This window comes from Callionymus lyra, chromosome 18 (genome assembly GCF_982586985.1).
Source record: "Callionymus lyra chromosome 18, fCalLyr1.hap1.1, whole genome shotgun sequence".
Lineage (NCBI taxonomy): Eukaryota > Metazoa > Chordata > Actinopteri > Syngnathiformes > Callionymidae > Callionymus > Callionymus lyra.
Window position 1 is genome coordinate 15,877,801 of NC_141835.1, and position 20,756 is coordinate 15,898,556.

Below are 20,756 nucleotides of genomic sequence, written 5' to 3' on the forward strand. Positions count from 1 at the left end.
TCTATAGTAAGGGAGATCTTACCTGCAACTTCACTTCCCGTGCGTGTGTGTGTTCATGTGTCACCATAGCAACCGCCCATACGCCCTTTTTCAGTCGTCGACGTTGACGTCATTGATATATATTGTGTTGTGCAGCATTTACACTCAATACGGAAGGTTTAAATGAGGTCTCATAGTTTATTGTTTTTAATTAAGTAGGCTTTGCGTCTTATTGTCGTTGGCCTTAATCCCATCATTTGTCTTTGTTTTCAATCCATTATTCTTGCATTTTGCTTTTAATTTCGTCTTTATACTCAACTTAGATACACGTTTTTTGTTTATTAAAATTCGTTTCCATGCCAATAAAGATTTTCGTCTCAGTGACGTTTGTTTGTTCTCCTCAGGTCAAGAATAACAAAAAATAATAAATCAGACTCTGAATTAGACGAAGTGTTTTAAACGCAGTAAAATTAGACACAAAATAAGCAAATAAAAACAGAACCAACGGCGCCTAAAATGAATAAAAATGTTGTAGCGACTCTTTTCTTAAATAATGTATGTTAAATGTAGATAGATTAAGAGGGTTTATTTTAGACAAATAATACTTTTTATCTGCGTCATATAGACACAAATGCAAATCAAAACAATGCCAAAAAAGAAAAGAAAAGAAAATGTAATTGAATAAATCAAGCATGGTACTATGTAAATGTTCATATAAATTATTTAAATAAAGTTTCATTGTGGTGTTTTTATTTCGCGCTATTCCAAAAGCGGAAGAGCGCTGGCGTCACATGTCCTCTGCAGTCAATCTAATTGGCTGCAAATGCGGAAGCAGTTCTCTGGCACCGGTTGTCAACAAACATGGCTGAGTTACATTACAGTCATGAGGACATTCTGAAGGAGAAATATTCTTAGTCTCAGACTTACTGACAAACGGTTATTTTAATGGCTCTTTGCGTTTAAACGTCATCATGCACAAGGTTACGAGGACGTTGTGTAACAGACTGGGACGGTGTTTTCTGTCGGAGGTTTCTGTGGTTCGAGTCAGCCGAAGAGGTCTGACGAGTTCCCAGCATGAACCGAGGAGTGAAGAAAGTGAAGTTTATGATGTTGTTATATCTGGAGGAGGCATGGTGGGGTCAGCCATGGCGTGTTCTCTAGGTGAGTGAGCCCCTCCCACTGCACCTGACAGAGCTGAGATAACATCATCTCATTCCTATAGTGTTTTTGTGTGTTATAAATTAGTTTTTAAGTTTTTAAGGTGCCAAGTTTCAATACCAAAACGTGATCGAAACTCAATAATGTTAGAATTGTTTTGAAGACATACTGTGACAAGGTCAGAGAACAGCACATGTATTTGTTATGTATTTTTAGTAAAGGTTCTGTTGCACTGGAAATTATTTGTAATTTACGCTTTTCTGTTAGAAAACAGCTTGTTGTGTAAATTTATCAAAGCTGGAAAAATAAAAGAAGTAGAATTTGTACTAAGTGTTCTTTTAAAATTATACTCGAAAAAAATATTCAGGAACCGCTATCAAAGTGAAGGTATCGGTATCAGAATAAGAATCAGAAAAACAACACTGGAATTTGTTGTGGTGGCTTTACAGAAACAAAAAAAAAAGTAATACAAATGAAATATAAAGAGATCAATAAATCTGAAATACCCAGTACTGGTATCAAAAATTTTCAATCGATACCCAGCTCTAGGGTTGATAAGTGTTGATCAGAATCGGAAAATGTTATGCCAGTGTTGATGTTTGACACTGAAACCCATTCCCGTCCTCAGCTATGGACCCCAACCTAATGGGGAAGAAGATTCTGCTGCTGGAGGCTGGCAACAAGAAGGTGATGGACCAGGTTCCTGACACCTTCAGTACCAGAGTCAGCTCCATCAGCCCGGGTTCCACCACTCTCCTGAGCAGTGAGTACTACATGGATATATTTACTCAAGTTTGATGCTACAAAAAGATCTTTCACTGATAAAAGTAGGGACCGCTGGACTTTTAAGTTGGTCCATGTTCCATTCAGTTAAAACGTATATTTATGTTTTAGGCCAACACCATGACACTCATCCACTGCTCTGAATCTGTTATTCACATGTTTTTGATGCTTTACGTATTTTATTCAAGTTATATTTATTTAATTATTTTTCTATTTATTCACATATTATATTCACATGATTATCATTATTTATTTTCTTTATCACTTTTTTTTATTTAATTTTATTGTTTTTATAATGGAATAAAAAGAAAAAAAATCTAATATACTTCTTTCCCCCAGTATTAAGTTTATAAGAACTTTTTTATTACCTTTTAAATATTTAAATAATTAAACTTCAACTTTAATTTCAGAAGTGGAATTTCATGAGATGTTCACTTTGTTGAATGAACCAGTTTATGTTTAAGTTGAATTTACTTTTTGTCACTGATCAATGTTTGATCTGCTGTACACACTAATTTACTACAGTAGGTATGAATGCTTTAAACTTAATTTCCACTGTGGTGAACGATCTCACCTTCTCACTGCAGCTGGTGTCATCTTGTGGTCGCACGCCAGCTCGTCTATGACCTGTTCGGCAGGCGATTGTCTCTGTGTCGCTGCTGGTCTTGATTATAAAGTGTCTCATACAAGCTAATCCCGGGATCAGACACTGAAAGTTAATAAGGACATTACTGTATATGACCTCAATTAGGCCGGGGCTGAATTCATATTGAAACGTGTTCCGTCACCTTGCTTCTACCGAGGACTTTTTTTATTGCCGCGTGTTCACACCCGACGTGTGCCTGGAACACTTTCAGTGTCTCGTCTGCTGATAATTAACATCTGCTTTAAGATCTATATTACGACTGTTGATTGTCAAAACCACCTGGCGATTAACTTTAATGTCTTAAAATACTCTCAAGTGTTTGTGCTGTTAAGTTTACAAGCTGTCGTTGTCTCTCAGATATTGGCGCCTGGGAACACATCACCAGCATGAGAGTCAAACCTTACAAGAAGATGCAGGTAAGTTTAGTGTTGAGCAGGGATTTTACAGAGGAAAGTGAACCTTTAAAAAAAAACGATTTAAGAAAAGATAAAATGATGAATCTTGAAATGTTTTAATACACCTCGTAAGATACTGTAGATCAGGGGCCACTTTATATACTGTGAGTTTTTTAGGGTCCATCATTCCAAAAGAAAGAATGGGTTAAAGCAGCTTCTATATGATTGTTTTTTTTTAAATTAAAATAGGATTAAAAAGGAAATTAAAAACAAGATATAGCTGTAATTATATTGCAAAAGTGTATAACATATAGTTCATGATTAAAGATCCTTAACTAAATTTTCTATATTTTGTAACATCAACAAATCTTTCGCAAGAGACGAAGTGTAGTTATGCAATGACATCATAAAATAAAAGTAAATAAGGAAAGGTTGCGATTTTATTGTGTAGTATTTCATTTTAAATACCATATTTTATGGTATATAACACTTTATTTTCGAACAAAGGGCAAATAAAAGAAAAACATTCTCAAATAAATGTATTCAATGAGGTAAATAATCAAATTAGAAACGTGATAATATTTCTAGTTTCATTGCGACCTCATTTGGGCTGCATAAATGCAGTGAGAGGGCCAATGTCTGCTGTAGATGCTCTATCGCTGTGTGACTCCACCGCTAGTTGTCACTTCCTGCAGCACCTCCTGAACACAATAAAGCCTTCTCTGCTCTTCCCTGCAGACTCTCTAATCTTCTGTATGTATTTTCGTCTGTCATCAATCTCACGGTAGATTATTATTATCATCACAGCGTATAGTTAGTGGAGAGATAATTTACGACTTCACAGTAATGAGGCAGAGATACTTGCTACATGTGCATAGTATACATAGTGTTTTTTGAATCAATGTCCCCCCTGCTCTTTTATTCCCTTAAATCGCTTTTCAAGCGAATGTATTCATTAAACTTTCGAGGAAGAATCCCTCGTCGTGACGTCGCCTGCCTCTAATTAGGAAGATTCATGTGAACACGGGCGGACGCAGCAGTGGCGGCGCTGCCGTGGGTGAAGGCTCGGTCCGGCTTGTAAGATGTGGTCAGCGTGCACCGAACTCCCGACCGCAGGGTTTCTCTCCGGGCTTAAGAAGTCATCATGTCGAGCTCGCTTGTGATTATGGGGCTTCACCTCTGCCATTATACCTTCCCTGGCCTCGTTTGGCCCGCTGGAACTGGGTCGCGCGCATGGACGCTGAGAAGTATGTCTTGATTGAAGGTCCTGGCAACATTCTTTCCTGACGGCCAAATACACACTTCTCAAATTTTCCCAGAGTTTTCAAACATTCTCCTGTAGCAGCAGACTTTAAGTAGTTTTAACTTAAATGACCGAGGGAGCTTATGCTAGGTTTGTCCCTATAAATCCTGAAAATGAAGCAGGCTTATTACTGTAAGTTAGGTTTGTTGTGAAGTAAATAAAGTAAGTTAGCATCATTGTCAAGTTAGCACTTGTATTAATTGTTTGCCTCTGTAAAGTTAGCATCATTGTCGAGTGTGCACTTGTTTGCATCTTTAAAGTTAGCATTATTGTCAAGTTAGCACTTGTATTAATTGTTTGCCTCTGTAAAGTTAGCATAATTTAAAAGTTAGCGCTTGTATCAAGTGTTTGCCTCTGTAAGGTTAGCATTATTGTCAAGTTAGCAATTGTATTAATTGTTTGTCTCTGTAAAGTTAGCATAATTCAAAAGTTAGCGCTTGTCTGCAATCTTTAAAGTTAGCATAATTGTCACGTCCGCGCTGGTTTGCATATTTAAAGTTATCATCACTCTCAAGTTAGCGCTTGTATCAAGTGTTTGCCTCTGTAAAGTTAGCATTATTGTCAAGTTAGCGCTTGTATCAAGTGTTTGCCTCCGTAAAAATAGCATTATTGTCAAGTTAGCGCTTGTATCAAGTGTTTGCCTCTGTAAAGTTAGCATCATTGTCAAGCTAGCGCTTGTCTGCAATCTTTAAAGTTAGCATAATTGTCAAGCTTGCGCTGGTTTGCATATTTAAAGTTAGCATGATTTTCAAGTTAGCGCTTGTATCAAGTGTTTGCCTCTGTAAAGTTAGCATCATTGTCAAGTTAACGCCTTATCAAGTGTTTGCATCTGTAAAGTTAGCATAATTGTCAAGCTTGCACTGGTTTGCATATTTAAAGTAAGTAAGTTATTTTTATTTGTATAGCGCTTTTCCAGACCAGGGTCACAAAGCGCTTAAACAATCAAAACAATATTCAATAAAGTATATACTTTAAAGGTTCAAGATAACACTGATAACACAACATGAGTTCCGGAAAATCAAGGAAAAGCCTGAACAAATAAAAGTGTCTTAAGATGTTTCTTGAAGGAGTCAGTAGATCCATCAAGCTCAAAGAGAGAGGAAGAACGTTCCAAATCTTAGGAGCAACAGTCTGGAAGGATTTCTCTCCTCTGGTCCTGAACCGTGTGCGAGGAACCATCAGTAGATTCTGATCCACAGACCTCAGAGCCCGAGCTGGGGTGTAAGGCTGGATCAGATCACTGACATTTTCCTAAGTTTAGAGATTTTTCTCAATTGAAGGAAACAGTTTCTGGTCAGTTTTCTGCAGTGTTGAACAAGAGACATGTCTTTATCAAATACAACACCCAGGTTTCTCAGGCTCAGTTTGACAGACTGACCTAAAGTCACCCAAGTACTGACTCAACCCTGGAATCATATCATCAGGAGCAATAACCAGAGTTTCAGTTTTGTCCACATTTAGCTGCAAAGTGTTTTCACTCAGCCATTGTTTGATTTCTAGCAAACAATTGACTCAGCTGTTCATGTAAAGTTAGCATTGTTTTCAAGCTAGCGCTTTTTTGCCTCTGTAAAGTAAGCACCTCAGTCAAGTTAGCAAGATAAACAAGTCATGGCTTATCTAAAGTTTAAAACTCAGTCACGGGAAGTGCTTGAATCGAGTGTGTGTTTGTGTCATGACTCTTCTCCACAAACAAGCAACTCCTTCAAGCACTTTAAACATTTGTCACACCAGTAAAGTAGACTGGATTTGTGAGAGAATTTGGCCTCATAAACACTTCATCGACACTTAACCAACATGAGCTTCTTTGTCTTTTTAAAACTTGAAAATGATTTATAAATGGATTTAAAAGTGTTGACTCCACCTCTGTACTTCTGACCACATTATCTCTTCATCATCAAACATGATCTCAACTCTCCCTTTTCGATTCCGATTCACCATCTGAACGTCTGTTTGCTCAGATGCTCGTCCACCAACATGTGAGGAAGTTGAAAACCGGTCGTGGAAAACTCTCTTCTCCCCTCAAACACGGGCTCAGAACGTGCCGCTCGCCGTAAATCTCTGCTGCTCACCACTTATCACAAGTTGCGAACCCGCTGCCATTAGTGGTTTTCTCTCGCGGCTCGAGCCCCCTGCTTTTATGGCAGCTCGAGGGAAAAAATTGCAGCTCGGCGGCGTATTACTGCAGAATGACGGGTTGTGTCGCCATAGTTACGCCCTGGAGCAGAACCAAGCTTGTGCGCACTCGCGCTGGACTGTATTTTTGGGAGCATGGTGTCGTTGATTGAGAATTATTTCTTTAAGGATCTGTTTAGTTTAATTGTAAATGAAAGAATTTAACTTGGAGTGACAGCAATATGAGGTGCGTGTGTTGAATAAATAACATTTTGATGTGTTGCTGACAGAAGTGGTTACAGGAGCAGAGGTGTATAAATACATCTATATGCTGTGTTTGCAAGTTTGTTATTTGTGTGTGTGTGCGGGGAAATTAAGAGCCACATCTGAAGCCACTGCAGGGCCCGAGGGGGGCTCTAGTGACCCTCGCTTGGATGTACACACACCGTGCCAGCCTTTTCATGTGTGCCCGGGTTATATATAAGTGGAGGGGTTTTTGCTTCTGCGGGTCAGACCACGACCATAATGGGCCTCTCATTTAGGTTTGGGACGCCTGCTCTGATGCCCTGATCACGTTCGATAAGGACAACCTGCAGGAGGAGATGGCCTACATCGTGGAGAACGACGTGGTTGTGGCCGCGCTCACCAAGCAGCTGCACAGTCTCTCCGGTGAGCATCGTCGTCGTCATCTTCATCATCATCTTCATGTTCCACACACACTCGCACTGATACCACCTCCCCGGGTGTGCTTTGACACAATGTTGAGTTAAATATTCGGTGCCCCACATTTTTTTTATTCACTTTAGATTTTTATGATGGTCAAGTGAGATCTTCAGTGACCACATTAAATATAAAATAGCCTTTGAACAAATACATTTTGGTATAATAGTACGTTAAGTATAAAATAAATTCATTGGGAAAGAAAACTGGAATGGGAAGGGATGTTGTCATAAAATTAAGAAGCAAATTAAGTATAAAGGAAAAAAATGGGAATTGAAAACTTGAAAAATTGAAAACAAAAAAGTAAAAAAAAGACAAATATATTGATGTTGTTGTAAAAAATCAATCAAAAAAAGTGACTTCAAGGAACAAAAACAAGTGACCATGAAGTTCACAGTAGAAGAAAAAAGCCCATAATCACTTATTTATTTATTTCCCTTGTGTTATCTCTGTGTCAAGGTGACCCAAAGGCCCGAAAACAAATGTGTTTGTGGTATCCCTTGTGTTGTCTCTAGTTCAAGGTGAACGACATCCCTTTCAAATATACATGTTCAGTGGTGGAGGTTGTTCACTTTGACCTTGAGACAACACAAACACGTTTGTTTTCCGGGCCTTCGGGTCACTTTGACCCTCATATAACACAAGGGTTGAACAATAATGGTTGGAAAAAGTGTTGTGAAGGTCACAAAGATTGAGAGTTACACAAAGTCTGCCCTGATAAGAACAAAAATGGATACAAAAAGTCCTGAAAATACTTAAAAAGATTAAAGATCAAGCATTCACCATATAGAAAAAAAAAGCCTGAAAACTTAAAAGATAAACAAAAAGTAATTTAAAGGAATATTAATTTGTTTGTTAATTGTTTTTATGAGGGACAACATCCATTTATTTTTATTTTCTATTTTTGTTTTCAATGTTTTGTAAAACCTTTTTCTGCAGGTTTTCATTTCATGGTTTTGTTATATTTTCCACATTTTTTGTTTTTTACGTTAGTTATTTCCTGGATATCTATAGTTTTTGTCTGTCTTCATTTTATGAAAACAATTATAAACTTTTTGTTCACCTTTTAGTCATTTTTATTTCTCCCACTCCTGTCTTTTCCAATTACTTTCTTACAATTCTAGACTAAACAATAATGATTTATTTTTCAAAATAGAGAGAAATTTTGCAGTTTGAAAATAAAATAAAAATTAAAGTTTTCTCCCAAAAGAATTTTTCAAGAAGCAACAGTTGAAGATGGAAATTGGCCAAAAGTCTAAAGTTTAACAAAAACGGTGGAGAAGATCAACACCACAGTTGATGAAGCGTAGAAAACGTTGCAGCAGAGTTTCTGACCTGCGACACCAGCGTCTGTCGTGAAGCTGCTGCTCTTGTGTTTTGGAAACGTGGGTGAGAAAACACGTCTCTTCAAGTGGCATATTTATAAACACTTTTCTTTCTTTCTTTTTTTTTTGAGGGCCAAACTGTCGGAAGTGCGGTTGCGGCACGTTTTTCTCTGTCGCACGTGTCTCAGATTTGTCAGCTCGTTTCAGATGAGGAGCCCGAGCTCTCGCCAGATGTTTCCACTGTAGACTCCAATCGCTTAGGAGTGTGACTGTGGACGCGTCCCGGCGGCCAAGTGGGTACCAGTTTTCAACACCGCCGGCTGGTATTCTTGGACCGGCAGCACTTTCGGTAGACAGATGGTCGGGCGTGCGGAGCGTGGCGTGGTCGACTGATAAATAAACACAATTAGTCAGAGCGACACGTCAAGGTCGTTAAGAACCCTTTAGAGGCTTTCAGACTTTTTATGGATCTTCCACTGAGCGGCAAACAAACAGGAAGTCCTCGCGCAAAACACGCCGACGCAGCAGATTCTAAACGATGAAACGCAAAGACATTGATGCTATTATGTTGACGTCCTTCTCTTATCATCGATGCTCTCCAGACAACGTTCAGGTCAAGTACCGCTCCAAAGTGGTGAAATACACGTGGCCGGTCCCTCACGCGGCCGGGGACTCGCTGCCCTGGGTCCAGGTCACGCTAGCTAACGGCGAAACTCTTCAGACGAAGCTGCTGGTCAGTCGAACACTATTATCATCATCATCATCATCATCTCTCGATGTGTCGGTGCAATTCTTAAACGTTTTTGTGGCTCAGATCGGGGCAGACGGTCCGAACTCCATGGTGAGGCGGGAACTGGGGATCCCGATGGTCAAGTGGAATTACGACCAGTCGGCCGTGGTGGCCGTGCTGCATCTCTCAGAGGTTGGTTATGCCGTTAGCTAAATTTTGCTAATGCTGATCATGCTAATAATGCTAATCATGCTAATCATGCTAATCATGCTAATAATGCTAATCATGCTAATCATGCTAATCATGCTAATATCTAATCTGTCCATGAATTCAAATACATTTTGTGTCGGACAGACGACGGAGAACAACGTGGCGTGGCAGCGCTTCCTCCCCACCGGACCCATCGCCATGTTACCGGTACCAGCGTCGCACCAGTTCTATCAAGCGCTCTCTGAACTATACAGTCCTTCTTCTCTCTCTCTCTCGCTCTCAGCTGTCAGACTCTCACAGCTCGCTGGTCTGGTCCACCAGTCATCAGCTGGCCGAGGAGCTGCTCGAACTGGACGAGGAAAGCTTTGTGGACGCGGTCAACTCGGCTTTCGTGAGTACGAACTCGTGCCAAGAACTTTTATGGTTCTTGAAGAAAGAGGCGACTGTTGACAAGTCACATTCACAAATGTCAAGTCTTATTTGTCCATCATAATAAATCCAATTAAAAATGTATAAAATATATTTTTAGACATAATAGCATTTCCATTCATTCATTCATCTTTTCTCCCTAATACTATTGAATCTATTGTTGTATCATATAACAAAAGTTATTTTAAAAAGAAAACTTCCAAAACATCTGTCTGTTAAATTTCTTTAGAGGGTTTAAGCGTTTTGTGACCCTGGTCTGGAAAAGCGCTATATAAATACAAATTACTTACTTACTTACATTACATGTTACTGTTCTTTGGGTACATCTATCCACAAATGTCTTCTTATCATAGAAGAAACACCTTAAACATGACTTATAACAATTAAAAGGGTCATATATTATATAAATATGTGAAATATTTTTAAATTTCATATGAATTATTATTATATCTTTTTATTTAAAGATTATTGATAGAAATCATTAAAGAAAACATCTCGATATTCTATAAAAACACTTAATTTTAAAAGTATTGTTAGAAAATATGAAAAAGTCACAAAAGAAGGTTACATTTAACAAAAACATAACAAATAATTCAAGTATTAATACTTAAAGTGATGATAATATGATACTTTCCGAGTGCTTTTTGGACTCAAGATGCTTTACAATAACAGGAAAAGACTAAAGACAATTACAAGTTGGGTAAAGACAGGAATTGCAAGCAAGTTTGCTATTAAAAATAAATAGTTCATCTGGATCTTTGAGATCAAAACTGTAATTTATTTGTCATAACGATAACGGAACGTTAGGAACCTTGCATTGAATTCAGTTGTTTGAAGACAAGTGGAACGCACCCCCCATACCTCTCTAATATCCCATAATATCCCACCTCTGTGCTGAGTTGACTATCATTTTTTTTAAAATGTTCAAGACTCTTTTTCCCAAGCACTCTATTTATACCGGGCTGCCGGTGGACGGGGTCATCGCGGCTGAGTCACGTTTGGTTTCAGGCCTGGTTTGCTAATTAAGCCTGCGGTCCGCCAGTGTCGACCATTACTGCATGGAATGTTTTTCAAACGCAGCTAATTCAACTGTTCAACGCGGCCGACATCTTCTTTTAATTAGCTCCACTCCAGAGTCCTGCCAAACCCCTCATTTAGGCAGAAAGAAGGGGGGGGGGGGGGGGGCGATCTGATTTCTTTGTCGTCTCTCAAGTCTGTTTTGGTCCCACTGACAGTGGAGCGACGACAACCAGTCGGAGCTGGTCGAGTCGGCGGGGACGATGCTCCGGGGCGCCCTGTCCGCCATCTTGCCGTCGGCCGGCTCCCCCCGCCAGCTGCCCCCCAGCGTCGCCGCCATCGGGACCAAGAGCAGGGTCATGTTTCCGCTGGGCATGGGGCACGCTTCGGAGTACGTCCGCCACAGAGTCGCTCTCATCGGGTAAGTATTTAGGTCATGTTTGTAAAGCGCCTTTGCTAGACCAGGGTCACAAGGCGCTTGGACAATTAAAAGCAATACAAAGTTAAAAATACCTATAAATGTAAAACTCTTAATGGCCAAGACACATAAGACAAACACAGGAGTCCCAGAAAATCTTGGAAAAGCCTGCGCAAATAAGAACATCTTAAGATGTTTCTTAAAGGAGTCAGTAGATCCATCAAACGCAGAGAGAGAGGAAGATCGTTTCAAATCTTAGGAGCAAAAGACTGGAAGGATTTCTCTCCTCTGGTCCTGAAGAGTGTTCAGGAACCATCAGTAGATTCTGATCCACAGACCTCAGAGCCCAAGCTGGGGTGTAAGTCTGGATCAGATCAGTGATGTAAGGAGATGTCTGACCATGAATAGATCTGAAAGTAAGAACCAGAATTTTAAAATTGATCCTGAAAGAAACTGGCAGCCAGCGAAGAGTTTTAAGGATCGGGGAAATGTGAGTTCTTCTACTAGAGCGGATCAGAATTCTTGCTGCAGAGTTTTGTATTAACTGCAGGCGAGACAACTCCTTCTTGTTTAGACCTAAAAAAGAAAATATTACAATAGTCTAAGCGAGACGTCATGACCACTACATTTGTGGCTAAAACTTGCAGTGGTCAGTGGCTTCTCGACTGACGTTCGCTAACATAAAAAGACAATAATGGTATATTTAAGATGAATTAAAACTTAATATCACCAGAAGAGCCACTTCCTTAGTCAGACATTCATCAAATGTCTATCATGAGTTCAGTGTCCATCGTGGTTCCGGCTTCTCGACTTCCAGGACGAGGAACCCAAAAGTTGTAAGAATAACATTGACGGAAGCGTCAGAACCGGACAAACATGAGATGATGTGTATTGTAGGGACGCAGCTCATCGTGTTCACCCGCTGGCCGGTCAGGGAGCAAACCTGGGCTTCGGGGACGTGGTCACCCTCACACAGATCCTGAGCCAGGCCGCCTTTGACGGGAAGGACTTGGGTCAGTCTGACATACACACACACACACACACGCGCACACACACGTAGGTGGTTACATCTGAATTATAAAAAGCTCTTCCAGCGTATTTCTTTATTTCATATTTTTCCAGGAAAACTGTGTACGCAGCTTTTTACCATCATGAAATGCAGATATTTTTGTCTGTTTTGTTGACGTTACCGTTTAGGAACATGTACGGAACATTCAGAAACATGGAGCTATTTCAACATTCTGTTTATTCACAGGGACTTGAAACGGGTTTCAGTTCAAACTTTATTATTATATATTTTTTACACACACAAAAGCCTCTATCCTTATTTCTCTGTCTATGTATTCATATTCAAATGTATTTTAATTACGACAAAAAATATTGTAATACATTTTTGAATATAACCTTTTTATATTTTAATACAATATTTTATTATATGCATTTACTTCCTTGTCATTTAAATATAATTATAATTATAATAATAAAAATGCATCTTATTTAAGATGAACTTTCATTACTCTCCCGGACACAATGAAACAATGAAATGATCATTTAATTCACTTTTAAATTAAACAAAAAAAAGAAAAAGAATTGACATTTTTTTTAAAGGTATATTATAGAACATCTATATTGTATAAAACAATTATTTTAACATGTGTGTGTAAGGAAAATGTAATATTGGTACCAAAATAATAGTACATTAATTTAAAAAGTTGTTTTTATAAATTGTTTTTATAAATATTATTTGTAAAAGGTGAATTATGGTGTAAAGAATACCAATAAAATGTTATATAATTATATACATTCATATGAAATAGAACTAATGTACAGTATGTCTAGGTTTATGTATTTATAGATATAAATAGAGAATTACATGTATTTTATTTAATATTTTATTTAACAGTACAAAAATGTAATTATTAACTGAAGAAGTTAAAGATGTGATATTAAAATGAATAGAATCAAAGAATGAGGTTCAGGATGTGGAAACCAAAATCCACAGATGTTTAAAAGAAGACTTGAATCCTGTCGTGTGTTCAGGCTCCATCCATCATCTGCTGGAGTACGAAAGCGACCGTCAGCGCCACAACCTTCCCATGATGGCCGCCATCGACCTGATGAAGCGCCTCTACTCCACCAGCGCCGCTCCGCTGGTTCTGCTCAGATCGTTCGGCCTGCAGGCCACCAACATGCTGCCCGCTCTTAAAGTAAGATCCAATGATAATATCAACCACCTGGCTTAGGCTCCGCCCCCTCCTCTACGCACCCCTGATTACACGGAGCTTTGCTTTAGCCGCGTCTGTAATTTACAGAATTCTCGATGGCATCTAGGTTTGGCAAGAGTGCTTTGGCTTTCTCTCTCTGAGAGGGCAACGAGGTCACTTCCTGTTTCATCTCCTCTTCACTTCCTGGTCCTTGTTTCTCTCCGCAGGAGCAGATCATGGCGTTCGCCAGCAAGTGAGGGAGGAGAATTCTGGTTGCCATGGTAACACCAGTGACTAAGAGGTGGACAGTTGTAAAATACTCTTAATAAACTTTTATTTTACCCTTAATTTAAGCACTTTCCTTTGATTCATCACTATGTTTTAATGTTTACATTTATCATAAGTACTCACAACAATTGGTACCAATTCTCAAATACAATCACACACTTGATGGGTTTTATATTCTTGTTTTTTGAGACAAAATGCTTTTTAATATTTCAATTTTATCTGTAAATACAAAAAAGTTGTCTATGTTAATCATTTTTGTCCCTTCTTTTAAATTGTCTGTACTTTCCAACCATTATTTAGTCTCTTTTCCTATAGCTTTCATTACACAGTAGCATTCTTTTCACTTTTTATTTGGTTTTCTTCTCCATGTTTATGTTTTTGACACATTTTGCCATAATTTCTTCACCTTTTTATCAAAAACATTTTTACAGAGATAGAAAAGTTTAACTTTTAACTTTTTTTGTCAAGTCGATTTTTTGCCGGTTTCAACTGTTGAAATGATTATTTAAAGACTCAATAAATCAATTAATAATGACTTTTTCCAAATGTCTTTACTGTTTACTGGAATTAAACAATATATATTTTAAATATTTTTACGACATATAATGAGCATTAGTGGCTTGAATTAGAATACAAGTGAAAGTAGGAATAGAAACGGAAACAAATCACATTTTTCGGCGTTTTATTCCGACATACAAAAGACATCAATTTACAAAGTCAGGCGGTTTAGAAAACGAGGCACTTGTACTTGCAGAGCGAGTTATGCGTATTTATAAGCGCAAAGGTTTATATACAGCAGTAGTTATGAAACAGGCACTCATCATTAATACATTAAGAATTAAATATTTGTACAGTTCACATGAGGACAACAGGATTGTGATGATGCAGCGAAATCAACGGATGGGCGTGTGTGAGGATGATGATGATGAGGATGAAGCACCGGTTCCAGCTACAAGTGTTTTGTGCAATTGTCCAGAAGAGTTCCGCCGCAGATGGTTTAAAAAAAAACGTAAACAAGATCCACTTTTCAGCTGGACGTACAGTAGGAACTGCTGGCCGCGACAAAACTTCTTCTTTCTACACTTCCTGGCGGGTGTTTTCCGGGAGGTGCTGGTGTGTGGGGGGGAGGGGGAGCTCTCAGTGCTGACTGCTCGCCAGTGAGCGGCGCTGTCTAGTGGATGTTCAGGTCTCTGAAATAGTCGAACGTGGCACCAAGAGCCCAACTCGTCTCCACGTTGTTCACTTTCTTAGCCAGCTGGAAGAGAAACGGAGGTTGTTAGCATCGTCTAGCTAATGTCAGCTACGCCACGATAAAGATGCAGTCCTTGTCGTGCTAGCTGGCGATTATTAAAGCCAAAAGAAGGCATATTCCTGACACCAAAGACTAGAATGTTAACGTCAAGTGCTTAAGAATGTTAAAAATACCCAACTTTTTAAAGCCATTTAGCATGCTAATGTAGCTAAGTCAGGGATACGATATTGTTGTATATGAGTTCGATAACTCAGTAATTTAAAAATGCTAAATGCTAATAATATATAAAAGCGAGGTAGGCTAGCTAACATGTTAATGTCGCTGGGACTGGGCGTCAAAGTGGGTGCTTTTGTTAGCCAAATGCTAACAGTGCTAGGATGAAGGTGCTCATGTAGCAACTACTATAGGAACATTTTGTATTTAACAGCTACTCTTTTAGTAAACGATAGCTAGGAACTAACACTGACAGAAGGTAGTTTATATGCTAACGTGGTAGAAGAAAAATGTGTTGATGCCGTGACGAAGTTGCTAGTGTAACATTTAATGTTGTCCCTCTGGAGTTGCCGTTGAAGTAGCCGTAAGGCAAAGGTAGTTGACGTTCACCTGCTCATAGCTGCTGCAACTACAGCAACTACTAAGGGCAACATGGAATGTCAGGCTAGCTTAAATGCTAACCAAAACTTGGTTGCCGCGTTAAAGGGCTAGCATAGCACTTTTTTAATGCCTAAAAAAAGCTATATTGTCATATTGTAAGTATGTTTTTTTGAATCTCACCTGCAGAACCGTGTTGTCCTTGAAGCCGAACCCATCCTTGAGTAGGCAGGTGATGTAGACCATGTCCATGCACAGGTACGGACTGACGGCCCGGTATTTGGTCATCTTGTTGCAAACTAGACAGAAGAACACGAAACCAGAGTCACACTGAGATCTGAGGGTGGGTGTGAGGATCAGCCGCAGGTCAGGGTGTGCGTCTGTGTGAGTCTTTGTGTTTGTGCGTCAGTATGCGGTTGTCAGGTCCCTGACTACGGCAGACGGACGTCTTCGGGTCAGACTGAACGACTCGCTCATGTTTTTCTGAACACACCTGACGAATCACATGATCATTTTCCAATCGGAATTACTTTAACATTACATTTCTTTGAGTGTTTTAGCTAAAAGGATAATTACGTTGTATTTTATTAAGGTAAATACCTTAATTTGTTGTTCAAGCTTAGAACAAATACATTGCAAAATAAGCTAATGTGCTAACTCTGTCATTTAGCCATGTTGCTAACTTAGCTACAAAGCGTAAGAAATTAGCATCACCTCACTTACAACAAGTTAAGAGGATCAGATAATTTACTAAATACTAAATAAAGATAATCAATACTTTTTTTTCCATCCTTTTTGTTCAGAAGCACTCACCTTCTTTAGCTTTGTTCTTGAAGTCTCGGACCATGACGGCACCACCTCGGTTTTTATCTTTGGGGCGGGAAAAAAAAAACAATGTTAAAATGATGGTTAAAATATTGAAGTAAATGAGGACTTTTTTTAGGTGCTTACCGATCAAGCCAGACTCTGCCGCTCTGTCGAAATAGTAGGAGAAGGCGTAGAAGACGCTGCTGCCCTTGACTTCGTACGGTTGATGCACGATTCCTTTGATGACCTTCATCACCTCGTAGTAGCAGAGCTTGTAGCCGGCGTAACCTGCGGAGATGAAGAAGTGTAAGTCTTACCTCTGCTTGCTTCCTTAGCATCGTGATTTTTTTTAATTATTTGTGTACTTTTACTGTTACTGAACTATCAAACTTTTCATTTTCTATATATACAGTTTTGTACGTGGAGTTTGCAATATAAAAACTAGCTAATGTACGACATTGATCAGTGTTGCCGATTTATCCACCGTGGGACGAACAAGGGATTATCTTATCTTAATGTTGAATACTTAACACTTAATCGCTAGCTACGGGTTAATAAACAAAACACAGTTAAAAAAATAAATAAAATGGACATTTCTTGTTTTTAACTAGTTGTGTTTTTGACTTCCTGGTTACTGTATGGCGATTAAACGGTGAAAAACATTGTGAAACACTGACATTCTAAATGCGTTATATTAGCATAGCATCATACGTTGCTTTGGATAAAAGTGTGTGAATAAATATAGTTTGTTGTGTGGCGATTCGCAAATAAATGTGTAACGATGATATCATAAACTGCCTTCGGGAGCTAGCGAAGTGAAGGTTGTTAGCTTGGCTATTCAAAAACCGCGTGATGTAAGAAGCGGTCGTTAGCGCTGTGGCGTCAACTGAAAATCACTTTACGACGTCTTAATGAGCGACTTGGAAAAAGTGGCCCGGATGACCTCGAGGGTTGGAGGATAGTAAAGGAGGGAAATCCCAGAAGGTTTTTTTTTTTTGTTTTCACAACCTGACGAGTAAAAGAAGTCAGTAAACTTTGTGTGACGGGAGAGGCAGTTAGCTCGGGCCCGGGTGTGTATTTTTACTTCATAATTGTGCGCGGTTCCAGATTACGCCGCGCGCTACACACAGAAGAAGAATCGCGGCATCTCAGTGCCGCTGCGGTTTGGGAGTGACGACCTTATTTGCGAAGTAAACTGACACTTTCGCTTTCATCTGCACGAAACGCTCCACTGGAGGGTGAATTTTTTTTTTAAGAGCAATTTGGCATCAAACGACTTCAGAGGCTGCTTGAGTTTCTTGATGTCAGAGCGTACGACACTGTGTTCTTTGAACTCACCGTCAGGGAATCCGCTGACATGGTAGGTCAGGCCTCCGAAAGTGAAGTCGCCTTTGAATTTCTTGGGAAGGCAAGAGCTGGTGAAGACTCTCCAGTCCAGGTCTAGATTGGGAAAAAAAAGGAATAAAGGTGAAATATAAATACGAAGTTATTTATTAAGGATGTTGTAAAAAAAACAACTCACCATCGGAATCTTGAGCTCCGAGTGTAGCTAGCCGGGCAGCAAGGATTCCGTTGCCTAAGTAGCTACGTGTGTTGGAAAAAAAAGTGTTAAAAAAAGTGTCACAATAAGGCATCTCAGGTGTGTGTTTACCTGTGTGTGTAGAGCTGGTATGTGTTGTTGAAGAGGTTGAAGTTGGCAATGTAACTTTTGGGAGCGAGCTGGACTGTTTTCTGTCGAAAGGGAAGTCGTGTTAAACCTGGTCAAATGTCGGAGCAACTCCCACGTCTTGTTAGTAGCTAGACTGAACCGTAAATATGTACCTGAACTTAACAGCTATACTTCATTACAAAAAGAACTCATTGAAACTAGAAAAGAAACTCACCTTTGACTTTGGTAGGAAAGAGATCTGGGTCGATCCTCCGCCCAAATCCAGGGTCCCGACAGTTCGCCTGGTGTTGGAGTACAGATGGCCTGTCGGGGTACCACGGTATATAAGCACACGTGTACTTCAGAGAAATGTGTCGAAAATTTGTCTCACCTGTGAGGAAGTTGACCGTGACCCAGGCCAGCACTCCTGCAACACAACCAGAGACGCACACTTTAGACGCATGATAAAATCCATCTGTAGTCTAGCCCCAGGTAATTGCTCTGGTCTGAGGGCTTTTTATTAAAGAGCGAGCGCACGTGGTGTGGGATGAGCGCACTGGGTGTGGGGCCGGCGCTCACGCTTCGGTGTTTATTACCCGCAATAAGGTACCAGACTTGTAAAAAGTAATGACATATTGTTTGCGGGCGAAAGAGTCTTACCTTCGTTGGTTCCGTTCATGATGGAGACGCTGTTGCCGGGCACGTAGAAGGGGGACTCGTGGAAAACCTCCCGCACCTGGAAGACATCAGGGAGGGTTTTTAAGATTGACAGGTCGCTGCACCGCACGCGTGACCGTCGCCTCAGTTTCATTCATGAAGTTACAAATATGGTCGCTCCGCAGATGTTTCTGATGCTGTTAGCAATTAGTGGTTTTTCTCATCCCGCTCTCCGGGGAGAGAGAGAGACTCTGAGTTTTTACCTCCTTCAGAAGACCGTCGGCCTTGTCCTCGGGCAGCATCCGGAGTCCCGCCGTTGCCTTCAGGACCACCGGCGTCCTCTTCCACTCCTCCTCGGGCACGGTCTTCATGGCAATCTTCAGCAGCTGCCTGATGGTTTTCCCACCCTGCGTTTAAGAGGACGGAGATGTCAGGTGGGAGCAGACTCCAGTGGGCACCAACAGGTCTTTTTTGGTAATTACACAATCATCGCATGAACCCAGCCCAGAGAAAATGCCAGTACTTTGTCAAGTTTTTTGCAGACCAACTCCCTAATACACCTGATAGTTATTACTAAATGATGGAGGCGGGGAATGTATACATACCTCCTCCGGGTTGTCTCTGTACTCAGACAGTCCAGGTTTCACGGCATGGTACATCTCGTTGTCCAACACCGGCAGCTCAACTGTAAACAAATGGTCGTTGTTTTTACTTCTTTAGCATCAAATAATCAACTTGAAACATCGAATATCTCCACTGTTACCGACCAATCATATTACCCAACGTTATTTTCTCTATACTTTTTTTTAGCATTTGAAGTTGATGGAGCTCACAACATGCACGAAGCCTGAGCAAGAACGTGTTGTATATCTTCAAACCATTCTTCAACTGATTTATGGATCCAGATGGTCATTTGACTCCTACAGTTTTTCATATATTATATTATTATTTATTATATTATTATTATTATATATATTTTCCCTGTCCTGATATCTTAATTTTTTGTTGTTGTTTTTTTCAATAAGTGTATCTTTTTAATAGTTATTTTACTAATAAAAAATAGTATAAAAAAAATGTAAGAAAATTAATATAATTTCACAGAATTTTTAATTGGCTACCCATTTTAAAAATATATTACTACATTTAAAATATTTAAGTTTATATTCGTAAAGAAAATTTCAAAATAATAAAGTAAGTTTTTGAATGAATGCTCTGCTCACCTGGATCTTTCTGGATGAACCTGTAGATGTGGATTCTGGTCCCGGAGCTCCCGGCGTCAAACATGACCCCGTAAAAAACTCTGTTCGGGGATTCGGGCTCGGCTTCGGGATCGTGGACCTTCTCGGGCAGGTAGTGCTCGGGTGCCGGGTGCACGACTTCAGGTACCGGGTCGAAAGCCTCAGGTATGGGGTGGAGGACCTCGGGCGCCGGGTGGAGGACCTCGGGGATCTGGGGGTGCGTCGGGGCGCGGGGTGCCGGTTGGTAGACTTCGGGGAGGTGGTTGGAGGTGGGCTCCCGGTTGGCGGGGGGCTCCCGGTAGCGGAAGAAGTGCGGGACGTAGCGGTGGTGCCGGTAGTAGGTCGCCTCCGCCGAGAGGAGCATCAGCCCCAGCAGCAGGGAGGAGAGCAGGGTTGGAGAAGACATCTCTGGAGGCGGATCACAAAAAAAAGAAAGTCTTTCTCACGCAGAGGATGCGAAGCACACTCAGGACTATCCGGTCACCTCTTGACTCTTTTATAAAGAAACGCGAGCCACACCGAGAGAAGCCATCCACCAATCCTGGGACGGTCCATCCCAGAGGAACCGGCGAGAAGAGCTGGAGATACCTGCGGCACCAGTGGGAGGAGGAGGAGCCGGAGGAGGACCAGGAGGAGGAGGAGGAGGAGGAGGAGGTGTGTTCCCCTCCTCATCTCATCCAAGATGTTAATAAAGAAGTCCAAATGAATGGCGCTCAGAAAAAGAAATCCTCTTGAAATACTTTTTTTTTTTACAAGATCTATTTTGGAGCTCCAGCCCAAACCCTCCTCCGACACACTCGTGCTACACGTGATTCAATCTGGCTGCTGACCCGAGGGATGTTAAAA

The 20,756-nt window shown here is 40.3% G+C and overlaps 2 protein-coding genes across 2 annotated transcripts; one reads left to right on the forward strand and one right to left on the reverse strand.

Moving 5' to 3' along the window:
* The first annotated feature begins 833 nt into the window (after window positions 1–833).
* Window positions 834–13,938, forward strand: coq6 (coenzyme Q6 monooxygenase). The gene is made up of 12 exons (XM_087780187.1): window positions 834–1,140; window positions 1,766–1,900; window positions 2,924–2,982; window positions 6,919–7,045; window positions 9,024–9,154; window positions 9,236–9,343; window positions 9,506–9,568; window positions 9,645–9,752; window positions 11,026–11,228; window positions 12,123–12,238; window positions 13,266–13,432; window positions 13,657–13,938. The coding sequence occupies exons 1-12, from the start codon at window positions 951–953 to the stop codon at window positions 13,684–13,686; spliced, it is 1,437 nt and encodes a 478-aa protein (XP_087636313.1). The 5' UTR covers window positions 834–950; the 3' UTR covers window positions 13,687–13,938.
* Window positions 13,939–14,853: 915 nt separating this feature from the next.
* On the reverse strand, window positions 14,854–20,319 carry entpd5a (ectonucleoside triphosphate diphosphohydrolase 5a). The gene is made up of 13 exons (XM_087779735.1): window positions 19,893–20,319; window positions 19,278–19,357; window positions 18,936–19,079; window positions 18,676–18,751; window positions 18,407–18,442; window positions 18,251–18,339; window positions 18,019–18,098; window positions 17,890–17,951; window positions 17,706–17,807; window positions 16,512–16,655; window positions 16,374–16,430; window positions 15,744–15,859; window positions 14,854–14,972 (listed from the first exon to the last, which is right to left on the reverse strand). Exons 1-13 carry the CDS (start codon window positions 20,314–20,316, stop codon window positions 14,889–14,891), a joined length of 1,494 nt encoding a protein of 497 aa, XP_087635861.1. The 5' UTR covers window positions 20,317–20,319; the 3' UTR covers window positions 14,854–14,888.
* Between the last annotated feature and the right edge of the window lie 437 nt (window positions 20,320–20,756).

Bases quoted from the DNA above. Each gene is read 5' to 3' on its own strand.
- coq6 (XM_087780187.1), top strand. From the start codon at position 951: ATGCACAAGGTTACGAGGACGTTGTGTAACAGACTGGGACGGTGTTTT. The intron at 9,569-9,644 runs GTACCAGCGTCG...TCTCGCTCTCAG, and splicing joins GACCCATCGCCATGTTACCG to CTGTCAGACTCTCACAGCTC. The intron at 9,753-11,025 runs GTGAGTACGAAC...TCCCACTGACAG, and splicing joins ACGCGGTCAACTCGGCTTTC to TGGAGCGACGACAACCAGTC.
- entpd5a (XM_087779735.1), bottom strand. From the start codon at position 20,316: ATGTCTTCTCCAACCCTGCTCTCCTCCCTGCTGCTGGGGCTGATGCTC. The intron at 18,752-18,935 runs GTAAAAACTCAG...GATGTCTTCCAG, and splicing joins CCGACGGTCTTCTGAAGGAG to GTGCGGGAGGTTTTCCACGA. The intron at 17,952-18,018 runs GTAAACACACAC...CAACACACGTAG, and splicing joins TACCAGCTCTACACACACAG to CTACTTAGGCAACGGAATCC.